Below are 18,272 nucleotides of genomic sequence, written 5' to 3' on the forward strand. Positions count from 1 at the left end.
AACACTCCGCTTACCAAAGAGAACGACAAAGCCAAACGCACGCACCGCCAGTCAAAACACCACTTGCACACCACGCAAACATCACTCCGTAGCCACAGTTCAAAGTACACCACACCACCACCAGCTAACAGTCACCACCAGCTAACAGTCACCACCCGCACACTAACTGACACGATCAACCCCGCATACACGCTCCGCGGATCACCCGCACTCCAAACACCACACTCGAATACTGCACACTCACTCACACTTCCATCTCCCACGTCGACGCCGTCGCCGTCACCAACACACCATCGCAACTCGAGAACGCATCCAAAAGCTGCACGAACGAAACACCGACACATCCATCCAATCCACGACAACAAGAAAAGACACGCCACCAACCAACACATCTAGCTTCAAAGTCACCTCGCTGCCTTGATTTCTTTCTTCTTCACCCACCCTCTTTGCTCGCCTTCTTCTTCTTGTCCTTGCTCTCTTCTTGCCTGCCTGCGCATTCTAGCCTACACATGCATACACGACAAATGACGAAACTACACGGCCCGAAGCACACACCACCGACGAACGAAGATCCATCCGCCCGCACACGCACGCACGCCTGCATGCCACAACCTCCCCGAAACGTAGATGTAACAGCAAAAGAAGAAAATGCTACGCTTGCCTGGCGGAGATTCAAGAACTCCGCAGCCGCTCGCTTGCTTCCTTGCTCACTTCCTTGCTCACTCTTGCTTTTGACGGTCGAGCGGATCTCTCTGCAGCCTTCACACGTACAGAACCACCAGCCAACACCACACGCCGCCGATTGCACCAAGCGAAGAACACCGATCATGAACAAAGATGAAAGCATCACGCACTGACCGACTCGAGTGTTTGAACTCGTTTAAAACTTGGATCACAGTAGCTCGATTTAGAAAACTGCAGTACGCGTGTGTTGAACACTGCTGGTATTGAACTTAGATTTTCGAAGTAGTGGTGTTTGAGTTTGTTGAGGAGATAAAGCCGTACCGATATTGGCGATTGTAACGCGTAATGGTTAATGTATTCGGGCCTGCACTCCACAGTTTTGGTTTCACCATTAAAGCGAGCAGCACGAAATCTATAACCACGTGCCTTTCCGACGTGTTGACTTCCTTCGGTTGTAGCTGCAGTGCTACCTGGGTTTTACGAAGGGTTTTGTTTCGAATAGGCGATAACAAATTGGCCAAAAGACTTGCCTGATGCCGTCTTACAACTTGGCAAAAGGAGGCCAACATCCTGCACCCACAGACACCACGCGTTGACTTGTAGCAAAGTAACAAACCCAGAGGGGAAAAATCCAAAGGTCAACGGAATGAAAGAGAATCTCAGCCTTCGCAGCTGTCGGTGGCACGGTAGCTCAACGTAGTCATTTGCCTTGATAGCGTGGCCACTTAACTTCTACGCCACAAACGCACGCGAACGACAACAGCGGCATCTCCCTCCAGCATGCATAACGCAAGAAACTGAGAGAACTTTCCCACCGTGTGCGCGCTCTTCATCTTGCGCGGTGGAAAGCGCCAACTCCAGTCCACGCTGGTCGCCTACAGGCTACAGCCAAAGTGGAACACACGGCGCGGCCTCCTCTGCAGCTCGGGGACGTCTACATGGCGCTCTACCGCACCTTTTCTCCGGCCATGCGCCTAAAATTGCTTCGGCTCCTGGCTCCAGGGCTCGCCGTGGGCTGGGGCTGCCCTAAGGGAGCGTTACGCTCTCCTACGTCTTGGGGGCCAGAGGCCCCGGGGCTGCTGGTCAGCGCATGGAGCAGCACGACGCGCTTCGACTTGAGCTCTTGGGCGCTTGTTGGGTTGTGAGTGTTGTGTGAGGCCAGAAGCGCAGACTCAGACGCGGTGCGACATGTCAAAGCCTTTCATTCGCTGAAATGCCGAGAGAAGCATTTGATTGGCGGATGCATCCACGCTGACTCTCTTGGTGGAAGGGAATTCAAGTGAACACGATATGCGTACGGATAATCGGAATAGGGAGGGTTGGTGGGGTGCACCACGTCACAGGCGCGGCGCTTCAAGATCCAAGTGGCTACATCCTCGCTGCATGGCTTCCGACTCGCTGGGCCGCGTGCAGTCGCTGCAGAAGCTCTGCCTGAAGGCCGTCGGACGCCAGCTCAAGCACTTCTGCAAGTGAGGCCGTCCCCAAGCAACTGCTGCATCCGTACAGCACGTGCTAACGTGTGATTTTGTGCCAAGCTTGAGGCTGCACCCGGCGGTGGCGCAGACGCTGTCGGAGCCGGAGAAGCAGCTCATCTACGCCTACGACCTGTCGAGGCTGGACGTGTTCGAGGCGCAGGCGTTCCTCCAGACCATCGACGCCTGGTGCGTCAAGGTGGAGCGCAACAAGCGGCGCCAGTACGAGACGAACGATGAACCTGGTACTTCGAAGCACGGTATAAGACTAACGTGCATTGCACTCTCCCTTCTTGCAGCCGCTGTGGGGTATGGACGTCGAAACGTGTCGACCGTGCGTTGAAGAGGTTTCTGCGGGTTGTGTTGCTGCCACCCGCGGATAACCAGGTTGATAGGCGTCTCCGAGAGCTATCAGTTGCGCTGGGTCTCGAACCCGCCTTAATGAAGATGGAGTTGCGGCCTCCAACACCGCTAGTGACTCCTCGTCCGAGATGGGTATCGGAGGATCTAGTTGAGCCTGAGGTCCCAGTTGTGGAAGGAGACAAACCATTTACGAACGAGGCTCCGGTGCACGAAGTTGTTTGCTACCGCCTTTCGGCCGCGAGTGCCGGATGCGGCATCATCGCTGTACGTACAAGATGTTGACATGCTGGGTTTTGGCTTGAAGCTTGTTAGCCCACTAGCTTACTTCCATTTGTACAGAACTTGCTCAGAACCTCGGGTGCACTTGTGAAGCTGCGTCTGAACAATTGCCAAGTCACAGATGCTGGAGCGATCCTACTAGCAAGCGGGATACGGGTGTGGTCGGCATTATTCTCGTATTGCCACCGCTTGAAGTACTGATGTACTTACGTTCGTCTGTTATCGATCGGGCACGTAGGTTACCAAGACGCTACAACTACTTGATCTCAGCAATGAAGAATCCGTCTACGGCGACGAAGAATCGATGGAAAATGAGGTTGGAAAAAACGGCGCGCAGGCTATTGCGTTGGTGCTGGAGAGAAATCAAACTGTGACACGGGTAGGCGAGAGTTGGGTTGCTTCATTGAATCCCGTGTTTGCTCAGTGTTTCCTACGCTCAAACAGATTGACTTGAGCGGAAATCCTATCGGAGTTGCGGGCGCACATGCTTTCGCAGAAATGCTGAGGAAGAACACGAGTCTTCAGAGCTTACAACTTGATCGGTACGATGCTTTTACGACATATATGATTTTCTCCTGCATGGCAAAGCTAAACAAGATTTCTTCTTGCGCTTGTAGAACTCGCATTCAAGACGGTGCCGAACGCCTCATCGACGCATTTGAGAGATCAAAGAGGTGGGTTACGGAGGAATGCTGGGTACAGGCACATGTATACACTGTGCTACTACTGTGATAACAACTCTTCCGTGCGTGTGCAGTCTGAAGCTGCTAAGCATGCTGTGGTGCGCTTTGCGACCTGGAGTGGGCACCAAGTTGGCTTCCATACAGGCTGTTAAATATTCCGAATCCGAGAATTGATTGCCACGAGAAGGTGGAATCTACACCAAACAGCGCACGATTTACAGTGCAAACCACATGGCACAATGTCTACACATTGTGTAGATGCGAAAATGGGCACAGTCGGCAAACGAAAGAGTCCGTGAAGGGGTGGGTCTGGCCGCCGCAGGGGTAAACCAGAAACTCGGTTCATCACCTTGATGGAGATGAAGAACAACGTCAATCTCCAGTGCGTGAGATTTGCAGGCTACGATAGGCTTCGTTGAAGGTTTGTGTATGATTGCTTAGTGTTACCAATGACATTGGTCAAACAGATTGGCTTGGGTGTCGGAGATGCGCTTGTTGAACTGCTGTGAAAGAGTCTTTTAGCAGTTGGTGATCGCGTTACCTGTTCATCTTACATTTGAACACAACATTCTCATTCAAAACTCTCATTTAGGATGGATGAGCTGGGTAACTGCAAGCCAGAACTCTTGGTGGTGTAGCAAAGGAAGTACAACAAAACAGTTGAGTATGTATGTTTGTTTTCACATCATAGTGCACGAAAGCGTTTTGTAGAGGTGTTCTCTTGAAGACAGCAAAAGTCCACCCAGTACTATCGAACGAAAAGTGCAACGACCACCAAGTCGAGACACACAATGCAAAACAGCACACAAGTCAGCCATGTTTCAAGTAATCCATAGTTCCAATCTTATAAACATTTAGGAACGACACTCGACAGACTATGACACTCAAAAAAGCAGCTACGACCGATCGACCCGCCAATGCTGACACCCAACCTTCGCTCGGGTGAGTGCTCCGACCTGCAGCGACAACTGAGGTCAAAAATGCAGCAGGGACCGTCCTGCTAGTGTAGACACACCATCTTCGATTGGGTGGGTGCTCGCTTGGCTTCTTCCGGTCTACGGCGACAGCAGTGGGTTGTGGTTGGCACGGACCATGTACGCGTCGGCCTGGCGGATCTTAACCTCGTGGCTGGAGACAAGAGCTCGAAGACGCTTGTTCTCTTCTTGAGATTTGGCCAGTTCAAAGGTCTCACGAGCAACCTGGTCGCGGCTCTGCGTTGACACTGCGCGGTTCCGGCGCAGGTCGTTCAGGCGCTGCTCCAGCACCATCGACTCCTGGCGAAGGAATGCCACCTCTCTCTGTAAAGATAACCACGAACAATAGTTAGTCGCAAGCTTTCGATACTTGAGAAGTCGAATCGCGATATCAAACGTACCCTGCGAGCTGCGTAGGTGCACTTCTTGGTGCGCTTGGCGACCTTCTTGATCGGCTCCGAGTAGCTGCGAACCATCCTCGGAATGGGCAGGGGCTCCGGCGCGAGGAGGTTCATGAGGTCCTCCACCTCGAGCTTCGAGAACCCGGGGTTGAAGGTGTCCACCGCCGTCGGTGTCGAGGTGGGGTTCAGAGGCGTGAAGTCGTCGATGATGTGGTTCTTGCTGTCGACGTCCATCGGAAAAGAGGTTTCGTTGTCGTCGGCAGCGATCAAGCTGAGGAGTTCAGGGTCCATCGGCTCTAGGTCGTCGGTGACGCGAGCAGCGAATACTGGGAGGGGCTCCAGTGACATGGTGGTAGCTTGCGGTGAAGTAGGTAGAGTGCGAGTCAAAAGCTCTGTGATCAACGTGCGCTCGCACGAGGAGATTGGAAAATGAGCTCCTGCCAAAGACTAGTGGCGAAGGCGTTTTGATGGGGTTCCAGCCGTCGAGTTCGTCAACGTTTTTGTGCTTATCTGCCCCGACTTGTCTGACGCACACGACACCTATCGCAACATCCTCGCCAGCTGAAGCCGTGGCCATAAGTTGTTTGCCCATAAGCAGCACCAGCAGTAGCCCGTTATCTATCGCGCATTTTACATTGTTGCCACGACGAGGCTCGTCTCCATAAGGTGACTCGGCCTACACCGAATACTCGTCGGCCCACACTGGTTTCGCCATGCCAAGCTTCACTCGCGCAAGTAGAGTTGAAGTTGCCTCCCTGTCTGTGGACGCCCAGCGGAATAGAGGATACTTTGGACCACATGACGCTCTGCATCACGTGCTGCCGCCATCGCCTATTTCTCTGCACGTTCTCGATCGCCGAGATACGGTAGTCGTCTCGAGACCATAGGGGACTTCCAGCTGGTCGAAAGGGGAAATAAGACGCTCCAGCTCTTTCCGGAACCCGACTCTGGTTACGTACTCACCCAGCGAGAAAAAGTAACATCACAAGCATCGATCCCACATCCTTGCAAGACTCGGTGGGCATCCGTGCAAGGGCGGAATGGATTTTCTTACCTGGCATCGAGACGGTTCCCAAGGCAACACCTGAAGATGCCAAGTAGGAAATGAAGTAGCCCATGTGTCGGCGGTGTGCCTCGGTTGACACGACACAGACCCCCTGTATCAACACTCTTGTTACGGGGTGCCGGAAACAATCATTGCTGCCGCTCATCCTGCAGACACAAGTTGTCACGTTGCGCCAGACTCGCGCCGCCGCAACCCGACGATCTCCGCGCTGCAGTGCTCTGTACTTTCGCCTGATTAACGGCCACAATAGGCACATTGCGTCCGAGACTTTTTTCAACTTGGTGGGTGGAGCTCCAGTTCGCCACGCTGTCTGGCCAGCTCCTACACCCAAGACCGCAGCGCTCGCGACTCACCTTTGCTGGCGCCCCCATGCCCACAGCATGAAAAAAGTTGCGCCGTATCTTGGGTCCAGCACTCCAGCCCCAGCCAAACATGCAATGCCCATGAGGCTCAGAGGAACTATAGTACGTAACGGATGCATGATCCGTAGAGCGGTTGGGAATGCCGCCATCAACATCTTCGTAGTAGCATTCTACCAAAAAGTGAACTTGTGATACAAACTCAAAGTTTAAACGTTCGTGTACAGGTACGTATTTCCTGATTTCGTCTGATAGTTCATCATTGAAGTTGTCCGAAGAGAGTGTACCGAAATGATGATACCTATGTGCTCTTGAACAAACTATGCCTCACTTAATTAGACAACCATTTTGTGTCTGAAAGCACCTCATTCAGATGCAGGGGAACTGTACAATTATGCCACCGAGTCCGAGTTGGACGCAGAGAACAAGATGAGACCGCCCCTGGGTCTCCGACATCGGACATTGTCCGGTGCCTGGCGGACAGTGATGAGCACCGGTAACAGTGCCACCCTGTGCAAAACTGTCTTCTTCTCTTGAATTGAGTTCCACGAGTAATTGGCCGAGCACTGTACCAACAACGCACGTTCCAGGTCTACTCAACTGGCATGGCCACCCCGGTCGCCACCAGAAACGAACGCATTGAGGAAAAACACACAAAACGGGGCTTGCCCGTACCCCAAGGAGAACTATTACCTGAAGAAATGGGTCCATACAGTAAAGCGGCCATGTGAACCCATCACGGACGCGGATGCGAGCGCGATAACCCTCCAGAACTATCAGCTGCCCTGCGCAGGTAGACAACAAACTCTTTGAACGCTGCTTTTCGTTTAGAGTCGGAAATAAATTACTCTAGTACTTTCGATGTTGTTGTTTTGTAGGTCACGTTAGTGCTGAGGAAAGACTACACGAGTGGAAAGTGTTTCGTGCACGTCAGTTCGCCCACGACACGCCACAGCCACGCACTATCGAGCGGGCAGTATCGCAGACACTTGGTGATCCGGAAAATTACGGACCCAAGTGTGTTTCGCACAGTGTACGCTCTCCAGGAGACCAACGCGCAGCCAAGCAAGATCCTCGAGTACGTGCGTGACAGTGCAGATAAGGAGGTCGCGCTGCGATATGTACACAATTTACTGGCGTCACTCTGACAGAATCCGCCACCCCCGACTGACCCGCCCAGTGTACTGCGGTTGATACTGTTGCTGTTGCTGCATCGCCTCGATTCCAGCCAACCATTGGATCACCTCAACAACCTCCGCATCTTTTGAGAAGAAGTGAGCCTATACCTCAAGTTCAACCGTCACCTCCGCCTGTCACCTTGAAATAGCATCCTACGCAGTACGGCAAGATTCTAACTGCTTTCAACATCGACAAGGAGATTGCAGAGGTAATGGTGGAGCTGGACGACGGTCAGTATGTTCAGTGCTATGCTAAGCATCGGCCGTTACTGCATGTTGTCTAGAGAGGCCAAGTTCTCGTCGCCACAGCTCGACTAGTGGAGCGTGCACGGAACATATCTTCATACGCTATTACTTCAAGTTGAATGATCCCATGTTGGAGCATCACAACACGGCAGTTAAATATTTTCATGGCCAGAAATGTCTCTGGCGGTGCTGGCGACCAAACTGCACGCCCAAATCGCTCGATCACGCCGACACTAGAATGGCTCGATCTCACTGGCAGCAACATAACGGAGCGGACTCGCAGCGAGTATATTGCACTGCCTTGCAATGTCATTACGATAGCCACAGGTTCAAAACGATCAAGAAACCGAAACATGCAAAATGTGATCTATTGACTCCGTGAATACCGCCAAGGTCCCGAGGTAGAACACCGTCCAAGGCACCGCGCCATCTCATGAATGCGCCAACTCGTAGTTAGCGAAAACTGCATGGGGTGAGTGAGCGAAGTGAGTGCACTTAATACTTCGAGCAGGGATACGATTTTTGAAATAGTATAACCCCTCGCGACCATTCATATGTTTATTTCAAAACTGGATTGGCCACTACTTGAAGTACTACTTTGTGCTAAACCTCGGGATCTGGAGACGGCACCAAAACGAAGTCTCGTTGTGCACACTGTCATTGCGTTTCATGGTATATGGAGACTTCGAAATGATATCTACTTCGATGAGAGTGAGGCTGACAAACCAAGTACACAAAACGTGAAAGTGTTGTTGGCTGGCATTGCCAATTTATTATTCGCCACTCGAAAGAGCTCGGATTTGATGAACATGCAGTCAGAGTAGTCCTCCAGCGATTGAGATTTGAAGAATCCTGCGCGCACCTTATTCCCCCAGTTGCAAGTCAAGTTTGGATTCCTCGGCAGTAACTAGCAGAACAGCTTAGTCCATTACATTGAGGTAGCTAGCAAAACGAGATGTTCAGCCCACAGTACATTGAGGTAGCTAGCAAAACGAGATGTTCAGCCCACAGTCCGACTTCTAGATAGAGATAGGTGCGTCGTCATTGAGCACCATTGTCAGACACGCAACCGCATAGACGACAAGCTACACTAAAGCCCTGATGGAAGCCTTGTCCGTTTTGCAGAATGCCGACAGCACCATTGTCTATTGATCCGCTACCAGCCAGACTCAGTATCCATCTTCTTCAGACGTAGTTGCAGTAGCAATGCGAACACACTGGTTAGTGCATTCACTCGGAACCAAAAGGAGCAAAATCTGCGTACTTACACTCCATCACCGTCGTCGCCGTTCGCCGCACCTCTGCATCGGCTGCCGCAGCGCAACACCTCGCGAAGTATGACAGTGCACAACTGAAACCGCCCTTGTTATGGCTCGTCACAGAGTCAATTGCTCGGGAATCTGACCAGCAGGACGGTCCCTCGGACAACCAAGTGAAAAGCTTGGTTGTCCGCAGGCGAACTACCCCAGGCCCGGGGCTTATGTCCTTCTTGGTGTTTCACAAAGTGAATTGTTTCTCCTATCGTTGAAATGAGCAAAATGGCTATAATTGCTGGAACGGAAGATGGTTACGTTCAATTGTGTTTAGCCACTCGCCTACTTTCCGCAGCTTCGGTTTATCATCATAAGCGCTGGAACACCACTCTCGTCTGCTTCCGGTAGGCTGAAAAAAAAATACAGTACAAGATGCAACCTGTGATGCATACGGGAGTTCTTTCCTGTGTATTAATGAGAGAATCAGCGACTGTGTACAGATTTCACGCAATCACCCAGATATTCCAAACGCTTTTTGCATTACCAAGCCAATAGAGGTGTAGAAAAGCTCTACGCCGTGTTATTACTTGTACACCTTTTCAACTTCAAAACTGCAAATTCCAAGTTCAATACTGCAAAATGTAAGACTCCACCTCAGATAAAATAATTAACTCAAAAATCCTTCCTTTAATTTTTGCGGTGACCCGGGTCGTCGCCAATCGGTTCATATATTTGTTGAGGAGCCAAACTCGTAAAAAAAGCTTAGCGTTATATATACGGTAATATATTCAATGTTGGTGAATTAAACACTATTAGGTACAACACAGCGGCATTGGGCATACTTTCCAGGCCTATTTGAGCTACTCTGTTGACTGCACTATCGGTTGAACATGACTCCGAACATGACTTTCACTGCTCCACTGTGCCATCCAGCGAGCAAAGCAACTGCCGTACCGATAAGGCAAAGTGAGTGTAGTACATGTCAATACATTTCAATCGTCTTCGTTACGTTAGTCTCCTCCGCTGCATGCCGTTCGTGAAAGAAAAAGCCCTTTGACGTTGTCCAATCAAGGTATATCGAAATGACTGCTCCCCCCATTCCTACCAAACTATGCCTCACCCTAATCCGACAACCGCTTTCCCTACCGCCACTGTCTGGACGGGGTGAACTGTGCAATTATGCTGCGTCAGCAGGACGACATCGACCAGCAGCAGCAGCATGCAGACACCGCCCCCGGGTCCCCCACAGTGGACAGCGATGGGCAGGGCGGGCTGTTGGTGACGGCGCCGCCCATGGACAAGACGCTGTTCGGCAGCTGGGCCGAGTTCCACGAGTTCCTGGCCGAGTACCAGAAGCGCACGTACCAGGTCTACTCGACGCGCACCGTGACGCAGGTGACCACCAGGAACCGGCGCATCACGGAGCGATACGCCGGGACGGGGCAGACGCCGCCCCCGGGGGAGCTGCTGCCCGAAGAAATGGGCATCTACAGCAAGGCCTACGTGTGTACCCATCACGGCCAACCGCGCCCCAAAGCCACGGGGCAGCGGACGAGGAAGCCGTCGAGAGCTATCAACTGCCCCGCACGGGTAGGCATAATAGTATTATTTTATTGTAATTTGTTGTGGTATTTGTGCTAAGTTATTTTTTGTTATTTTTTGCTTTGTTTTGGAGATCACGATGCTGCTGCGGAAGGACCATTCCAGTGGCAGCTACTTCGTGCACGTGACGTCGCACACGGCGAGACACAACCACGAGCTGTCGGGCGGGGACTATCGCAGACACCCCAAGATCCGGAAGATCACGGACGCGGACATACTGCGCACGGTGCGCGTGCTCCAGAAGGCCAACGCACAGCCGAGGAAGATCCTCGAGTATGTGCGCGAACACACAGACAAGGAGCTCGTGATGCGAGACGTGCACAACTTGCTGGCGTCGATGCGGAAGAACCCGCCGCCTACGACTGTTGCGCCCAGTACATCCGTTGCTACCACTACCACTACTGCTACTGCTACTCCTGCTCCTGTTCCTGCTGCTGATACGACTTTTGCTGCAGCTACTGCATCACCTCAGCCATCGTCTCAACCAACCGCAGGGCAGCCTGAAAGCTCTCCACATTTCGCGGGGAGTGCTCTTGCTGCACCTCCTGGTGGTGCCGCAGCGCCTAGACCAACCGTTACTGGCTCGGCGGAACGACCTCTGCAATTCGTGATCAGAAATGCAGCTCACACTCGACCACAGCCTCAGACGCAGCCTCCACCTCCACCTGCCGCCGCTAAAGAGCAATCGACGCAGTACGGCAAGTTTCTAGCTGCATTCAACATCGGCAAGGAGGTTGCTGAGGTTATGGCAGAGATGGATGACGACCGGTTTGCAAACTGCTACGCCGAGCTCCGCATGTTCCTGCGGGTTGTCGAGAGCGGCCGAATCCCCGTTGTCACGACCCGAGACGCCATGGACTACGTGCAGAACAACAATGCCACAGGATCGCTGAACCTACAGCAATAATAGTTCCATCTATCTCCTTCGCAACCATTTTTTTTCCAGGTAGGCGTGGCAAACCTGTGCTTTTCGTTTTTGACGAGTATCCTAGCAATGTAATGTTTCATTTACCGGTTATGCAGGAGCATCTCAATGTTGTCGTCACTAACGCTGCCGTCTAGTTGACGTACCAGAGATCTCCAACGCTAAACCCATCAGGTAGGCTCTCAATGGCTAGCCCCAGCTCCTTGGAAAAAGTGGGAGGCCGGTCTTGATTCTTGTTCACCGCTGCGTAGTAGGCCGCGAAGGCGTCCATAGAGCTGGAGTAGTCTTCTTCGATCTCGACGTCGTCCATCTTGCGTGGTTGCTTGAGCTGCTCCAGTGGGGCCGGCTTCTCCTCGATCTCGAACTCCACGCCGTAGATCGGGTTCGTCGAGAAGACACTGTGCAAGCTCTGCATCTCCTTGAAGAGTTCGTGAAGACGCTCCTCGGGGTCCACGCGGAAGCCCAAAATGTAGCCGCCACTCGCTGCCGACGTCTCGATCACCAGGGCCGGCCCGAACTTCGAGCCACGAATACGAGCCGAGTTGATCTGCATGTACGGGATGCTGACGTTGAAGTTCTCGGCCAGGTTGGCGTGCCACACGATGCGGACATTGGTCACGAAGAAGGTGCCGAGGTTGCCCTGGTCCGACGACAAGTTCCAGACCCCATTCAGTCTGGTGTACACTTGCTCATGAGGCAACAGCGTGAGCTCCTTCTCCTTGATGATAGCTCCTCGGAGCTTCAGCTCTCGATAGAGCTTGGTGGTCTCGTAGGACCGAAACACCGCCTGGATGGTGGTGAAGAGCCTCGGACTGGCCTTGACGAGACTCGTGAAGATGAACTCGAATCGACTGTTGGCGTACTTGGTCATGACGTACAGCGCCTGGGTACTGCCCCGCAATTTCGACGTGGCCGTGCGGATCTTGAGGCTCTGGATGCAGCTGTAGCCGATGCTCAGGTTGGTGCGAATGGACTTGTGCGAGGCCCACAGCAGGCGCAGGTTAGTGATCTCGAGCGACCCACGGTCTCCGTTATTGCCCTTGGTGTCCTCGACCGAGTTGATGGCGTCCACCAAGGTTTCGCCCTTGCGAAGTTGCATGGCCGCCGCCGAGATGTCGAAGCGGATCTCGCGATCCTGCCAAGTCACCGCCTCGGGCGCCGCTCGGATCTCCGTCGCCATGGTTGCAACCTGCTGCCTCGAGAGGATCTAGCCGACTGACCGAATGGTCTCAAACGGACGCGTCCGCTCGACACGCTGCAACGCTCAGGACACCAGCGACGAGTATGCACCGGACAACCAAACAAATGAATCTCACTTTTACCTCTTACTCGTCTCGCGTAGGCGCGGTGTTGGCCCCAAACTGCTGCTATCGCTATGTTTCATCGGTCTGTCCTCCGCCTCTATGCTGCAACGGTAATCCTTCTTGTCCCTACGCTAGCAAGCGCTCCATTGTCTGCTGCAGCAGCGCGCTGAACGCCTTCTGCTCCAGCTTGAGGCACACCTTGGTGGTGCCCGAGTTGTCGAAGGTGAGCTCGAACAGTGCCACGACGTTGGTCATGGTCTTGACAGAGAAGTACGCGATCTCCTTGCCGTCGATAGGCCGCTTGGCCACGTAGAAGACGTTGTGGCGGCCCAGCCGCTCCGACACGGCGTCGACACCGTGGCCACCCGTGGCAAGCGTGAAGTAGTGCTCGTTGGCCTCGGGGATGCCCTGCCACATACTGATGAACTCGGTCGATGCCATGCTGCCGGCCTCAGTGAAGATCGCCGACAGGTCCAGCTCCGACTGGAAGTACACGACATCGCCGCTGGAGTTGTTCTTGATAGCGACCTGCAGGCTGAGGTTTGGCGCCACGGCGGCGTTGACGAACTGAGGACTCACGCCCATGGACACAACCTGGTTCACAGTTTGACCAGGAACCAGTGGCTGCGGGAACGTAACTGTTGCCTGCATAGGCACCACGCCGAACGTGCTCTTGTTGAACTGAATACTCACGCCCGCGATCGGCGCAGGCGACTGGTTCTCGAAGTCCACGTCCAGCACGAAGTTACCACCGCGCCGCGTGAAGGCGCCCGTCATCACCAGACCCTTGCCTTGCTGCGCATTCATCAGCAACTTCTTCTGTACAGCGGGGGCGCCACCACCGACAGCCACAGGAGCAGGAGGCGGTGCCGGGGCACCGAAAATATCAACCAGGCTAGCGCTTGCTGGAGCCGCAGCAGGAGCAGGGGCGGTCGGTGCAGCGCCACCCAGGGAGAGATCGCCCATGTCCAGCAGGTCCACGGGTCCGCTTCCCTCTTGGCCACTAGAGCCTTCCTCTGGCTGGTCGGAAGAGCCTTCGTCTTCGTCCTCATTGCTGTGGTCGTCGTCCTGGCGGTGCTCGCGCAACTCCGAGACCGTCGAGCGGACCACGAAGGCACTGGGCTGCTTGTGGTAGACGCTAGCAAGAGTAGAGATCTTGCCGATGAGGTCGTCCAGAACCGAAGGCTCAAGAGCAAACGTGTCGTCGCTGATAACAGGCTTCTCGGCAAGCACAACAGCGTGGGCAGCCTCCGGGTTAGCCGACAGCAGACGCCAATACACGTAACCGCGGTCACGCAGGTCCGGGTTGTCCGATTCCTCCGTAGCCTTGTGCAGCACCTTTTGGACCATGTCCTGCGTCTCGTTGGGACGTTTCAGGAAGAGCTTGACAGTCGCGGTCAGAAGCTGCAGCTGCACCTGGGCAGTCTCGTCGTCGAACGAGTCCATGAACGACTCGAGCAGCTCGTCGGCGTTGTCGATGCGCTCGGCGTACTCGCCAATGATCCAGATCATGGACGCCTTCGCCTCGGGTTCATCCAGCGTGTCCAGGTTCTCGCAGAGCGTGGCGATGATGCTCTCGTACTGGTTAGGGTACTTGCGGAAGATGTCCTTGATCACAATGATCGCCTCCTGCACGATGTAGTTCACCTTGGTCTGAATCAGCTCCAGCAGCACGTTAATGCACTTCTCGGCAGCGCGCTCGAGCTTGACCGCGCAGCGGCCGATCGCGCGCACGGAGCGGCGCACGAACTCGACGTCCACCTCGGTCGCGTACTCCTTGAACTCCAGCAGCACCTGCTCGATGTTCCTCTCGGACACGAGGCGGATGATGATCTCGAGCTTCTCCATCTTGACGTAGATCGGGTCATTGTACTTGCAGAAGAAGACCTTGATCTCGTTGGCCAGGATGGCGGGGCGCTTCTGCACGATCAGGTTGATGTTGCGCAGCGCCACGTACTGGATCTCTGGCTCCGCGGAGAGCAGCGTCACGAGGGGCGGGGCCATCTTCCTGGACAGGCTCCTCTCGGTGTCCGCGTCCGAGACCTTCTCCAGGAACTTCATGATCACCTTGACGGCGGACAGCACGACGGCCGAGTTGGCGTGCTGCAGCCTGGGGGTGACGCGCTCGATGATGCCCTCGGCCTCCCTCGAGTCCGCGGGCGTGTAGCCCGCGAGCGCGTCGAGCACGAAGACCTGCCCCCACTCGTTGCACTCGTTGAGCGCGGCCAGCAGCTTCTGCAGCACGGACTTGGTGATCTTGAAGGCCATGGCGCCGCCGCTGTTGTCCGCGATCTCGGAGAGCGCGGCGATGGCGTTGGCCACGACCGTCGGGTTGGAGTCCGAGATGAGGTCCTTGAGCATGTCCAGGAAGCCCTGCTCCTCCACCATGTCCGGGTTGATGTCGTAGAGCTTGGACACGCAGATGGCCGCCGTCTTGCGCACGTACGGGTCCTCGTCCTGCAGGCAGCGGCGCAGCGGCTCGCACAGGTACTCGGTGATGCGGTCCACGCGGATGCAGCCCATGGTGCGCACGGACAGCGCGCGGATGAGCGGGTTGGGGTCGGCGGCGTCCTTGACGAAGGTGTTGACGGCCAGGATGGTCAGGTCCGGGTTGCTCTTGGCGTAGTTGATGAGGTAGAGGTACACGAGCTTCTTGAGCTGCGTGTCGGCCGTCTGGATGCAGTTCACCACGTCCGTGAAGAGCATGGACACGTCCTTGCCCACCGTCATGTTGGCGATCACCTTCTTCACCGCGTCCTTCTTCTTCTCGCGGCTCGGGTTGGCCAGCTCCTGCCGCAGCTCGTGCGTCTCGCCCTTCTTCGTCGTGCTGAAGAACTTGGAGTCGTTCGCGGCGCCCGTCATGCGCTTGGCGATCGCGGCCATCGTGGGCATCGCCATGGCTGCCTGCACTGCGCTGTCAATTGAGGGGGCTACGCGGCTTTTTATCGGAGCTTTTCGCCTTTTGGCTGCTGCTGACGAGGCGCGCGATGAAAAGCCGGATATGAAACGGACGGGGAGCGCCCATTGGCGGAAAATACGCCGCCCAAGCAAGTGGTGTGGATCACGTAATGTAGCCACTTCAACGAGTAACTTACCGGTACCGTAGTTAGTTTTCAACGCTAACAACGAATTACGACTCGTGATTTACGAGATGCGGTGAATTCTATTCGACTTAGGCACCATCGTTGTACTATAACGATGGTGAATATGATTCACTTGGCCAACAGTTTTACATGCCTTCATTGTCGCTTGCTTCGTCGTTTTTATCCTGTAGCTCTATTGCAATGACGTTCTGGGGCAGTGCAAGGAACTCTCGGCGAGTTCGCTCCGTCATGCTGTTGCCAGTGAGACAGAGCCATTCCAGCGTCGGCGTGATCGAGCGCTTTGGTGCGTGCAGCTTGGCCGCCAGCATCGCCAGAGGCTCCTCCGTCATGCCATTACACGCCAGGTTGAGCTCACGCAGCGTTCGATTGGTTTCCAGCGCACGAGTACAAGCCACGAGGCCCTCATTCGCAATGCGGTTGTATGCCAGGTTGAGTCGCTCCAGCGTGTTGTTCACCGATAGGCAAGCGAAGAACCGAGGGGCTTTCTTCGCGTCCAGACCGGAATGCGATAGGTCCAGGGCCACCAACGTCTTGTTGAATTTCAGCAGCTCCCCGAATCGAGCAGCAGCGTCGGCATCAATGCGGTTGGCACCAACGTGTAGCATCCGCAGCGAATGGTTGGAGTTAGCGAGTGCTTCTGCGATTCGTTGAGCTTGTTCGGAGCCGATGCCAGGTCCTGCATCCAGCGCGTCGTCCGAGTCGGTGCCTCCCATATTGAGATGCTGGAGATGCTTGTTTCTCGCCAGCATCGACGCAAACGCTGCAGCACCACGGGATCCCATCGTGTGGTGCTCGATATCGAGCAGATGCAGACTCTGGTTCACCTCCAGCGCGACAGCTAGCGCCTCAGCTCCTGCAGGTGATACAGTGTTCCATCGTAGATGGAGTTCACGCAGTGTGGCGGTGCGCCGTAAACCCTCCGCTATAGCCACAACACCACGCACCCGCAGCTCGTTCCCCCGCAAGTCGAGCCTCTCGATCGACTTGTTGCGCATCAGCGCCTCTCGGAATGCCATAACTCCGTCGTCACCTAGCTGCGTCCAGCTCAAATTCAGATACGTGAGAGCACTACTTACAGCCAGACACTCGGCTAGTGCCTGGCCTCCTATAGGGCCCAGCGGATTGTTCTCCAGTTCGAGAGTGTGCAGTGTGGCGTGGTTACGAACTCCATCAGCCAGCGCACGGGCTGCTGCACCGTCCAGCATGCAGCTGTTGAGAGCCACACGACCGAGGTGAAGATGGTGAAGCATCTTCTTGCCCAGGAAAGCAACTTCAAACAGCTCCAGCGGACGTCCGCATACATTGACAGTGATCAGGTCATGATGATCTTTTTCTTTTGCTGCCATGTTGACTATTGCTGCCGCCTTGATGGAGTTCGAGGCAGCAGGCAGTCGCAACTCGTTTAGTTCCTGGGTAAGCCGATTCACTGCGAGACACTTGGCAAGAATCCAACGATCCAGAAAGTGTTTCGGTGCGACGGAAAACACCATCACATCGGGTACTTCGCTTGCGCGTTGATTCCCACGAAGTTGCTGGACAGCGAATATGGTCTCGTGCATCTTTATGGTCTCGAGCGTGCTGTTCAGGCCCACGAGCTCACCGACGCTCTCCCCAGCTTCAGGAAATAGGCCCGTGTTAGATAGATTCACATCTCGCAGTGTAGGGCAGCGCCTAATGACAGACAGCAACTCGAGAACCGCAGCTCTCCCCAACCCAGGGTTGTCATGCAGATCAAGTGACAGTAACATATTGTTTCGAGGTATCAGTCCTGCAATCACGAGTCCATCGAGCTCGACCAGTTCCCGGCTTGCCAATTGTATCCATCGAGACGTCTTCATCTTGTCAATCGGGAGAACTGCCCGAGCACCACTTAGCCGAACCACCGCAAAACTTTCGTTAACGTGACGGAGTGCCACAACTATCCTCTTGGCAGAGTCATAATCGAGGTTCGCGAGATAATGTGTGCCGTCTTCAGCTAGGTCTCGTCCGTACACACAGAGTTCACGAAGGGCAAAATTGTCTCTCAACGCTGACAGCAACCCAAGCACAGCCAGTGGACCCATCTGATTCCATGAGAAATCGCATCGTGTGAGCGTCTCGTTCTCACGTAGCGCCCGACCGAGTTCTTCAGCACCTTGAGCTCCAAGTCGATTATCTCGAAGGTCCAGGTCTATCAACATTGAATCCGGACTATCTTCCAAGGCATCTGCAAGATCACGAGCTCCAGTTGCACCGATTCGATTTCCAACGAGACTTAGCTGGGTGAGCGCTGTATTCACGCGCAGCGCTGCGGCAAGAGCGCTCATAGCGGAGTCATCGATCGCAACGTACTCGAGGCGGAGAGACAACAACGTCCGATTTACCCGGAGCGCTTGAAAT

The 18,272-nt window shown here is 54.5% G+C and overlaps 6 protein-coding genes across 8 annotated transcripts; 2 read left to right on the forward strand and 4 right to left on the reverse strand.

Moving 5' to 3' along the window:
• Positions 1-2,067: 2,067 nt before the first annotated feature.
• IUM83_08037 (nucleotide-binding oligomerization domain-containing protein 2) lies at positions 2,068-3,655 on the forward strand (the record flags this gene model as incomplete). Its single annotated transcript, XM_067932385.1, has 8 exons — positions 2,068-2,153; positions 2,220-2,378; positions 2,456-2,783; positions 2,859-2,954; positions 3,037-3,177; positions 3,243-3,340; positions 3,416-3,472; positions 3,556-3,655. 8 exons carry the CDS (start codon positions 2,068-2,070, stop codon positions 3,653-3,655), a joined length of 1,065 nt encoding a protein of 354 aa, XP_067783064.1.
• Positions 3,656-4,536: 881 nt separating this feature from the next.
• On the reverse strand, positions 4,537-5,204 carry IUM83_08038 (30S ribosomal protein S16; the record flags this gene model as incomplete). Its single annotated transcript, XM_067932386.1, has 2 exons — positions 4,537-4,779; positions 4,857-5,204. 2 exons carry the CDS (start codon positions 5,202-5,204, stop codon positions 4,537-4,539), a joined length of 591 nt encoding a protein of 196 aa, XP_067783069.1.
• A 4,933-nt stretch (positions 5,205-10,137) lies between these two features.
• Positions 10,138-11,467, forward strand: IUM83_08039 (Histone H4; the record flags this gene model as incomplete). Its single annotated transcript, XM_067932387.1, has 3 exons — positions 10,138-10,548; positions 10,634-10,934; positions 11,016-11,467. 3 exons carry the CDS (start codon positions 10,138-10,140, stop codon positions 11,465-11,467), a joined length of 1,164 nt encoding a protein of 387 aa, XP_067783068.1.
• Positions 11,468-11,618: 151 nt separating this feature from the next.
• Positions 11,619-12,665, reverse strand: IUM83_08040 (Bardet-Biedl syndrome 5 protein; the record flags this gene model as incomplete). The annotated part of the gene is made up of 1 exon (XM_067932388.1): positions 11,619-12,665. One exon carries the CDS (start codon positions 12,663-12,665, stop codon positions 11,619-11,621), a length of 1,047 nt encoding a protein of 348 aa, XP_067782962.1.
• Positions 12,666-12,915: 250 nt separating this feature from the next.
• On the reverse strand, positions 12,916-15,687 carry IUM83_08041 (AP-2 complex subunit beta; the record flags this gene model as incomplete). Of its 2 annotated transcripts, none has more annotated exons than XM_067932390.1 (1): positions 12,916-15,687. In XM_067932390.1, the coding sequence occupies one exon, from the start codon at positions 15,685-15,687 to the stop codon at positions 12,916-12,918; it is 2,772 nt and encodes a 923-aa protein (XP_067782964.1). The 2 variants fall into 2 exon arrangements, with proteins under 2 accessions (XP_067782964.1, XP_067782963.1); XM_067932389.1 differs by having other exon boundaries at positions 12,916-13,374.
• Positions 15,688-16,018: 331 nt separating this feature from the next.
• On the reverse strand, positions 16,019-17,641 carry IUM83_08042 (LRR-containing protein; the record flags this gene model as incomplete). Of its 2 annotated transcripts, none has more annotated exons than XM_067932392.1 (1): positions 16,019-17,641. In XM_067932392.1, the coding sequence occupies one exon, from the start codon at positions 17,639-17,641 to the stop codon at positions 16,019-16,021; it is 1,623 nt and encodes a 540-aa protein (XP_067782960.1). The 2 variants fall into 2 exon arrangements, with proteins under 2 accessions (XP_067782960.1, XP_067782959.1); XM_067932391.1 differs by having other exon boundaries at positions 16,019-17,239.
• Between the last annotated feature and the right edge of the window lie 631 nt (positions 17,642-18,272).

This window comes from Phytophthora cinnamomi, assembly GCF_018691715.1.
Source record: "Phytophthora cinnamomi strain GKB4 chromosome Unknown Contig102, whole genome shotgun sequence".
Classification (NCBI taxonomy): Eukaryota; Oomycota; class Peronosporomycetes; order Peronosporales; family Peronosporaceae; genus Phytophthora; species Phytophthora cinnamomi.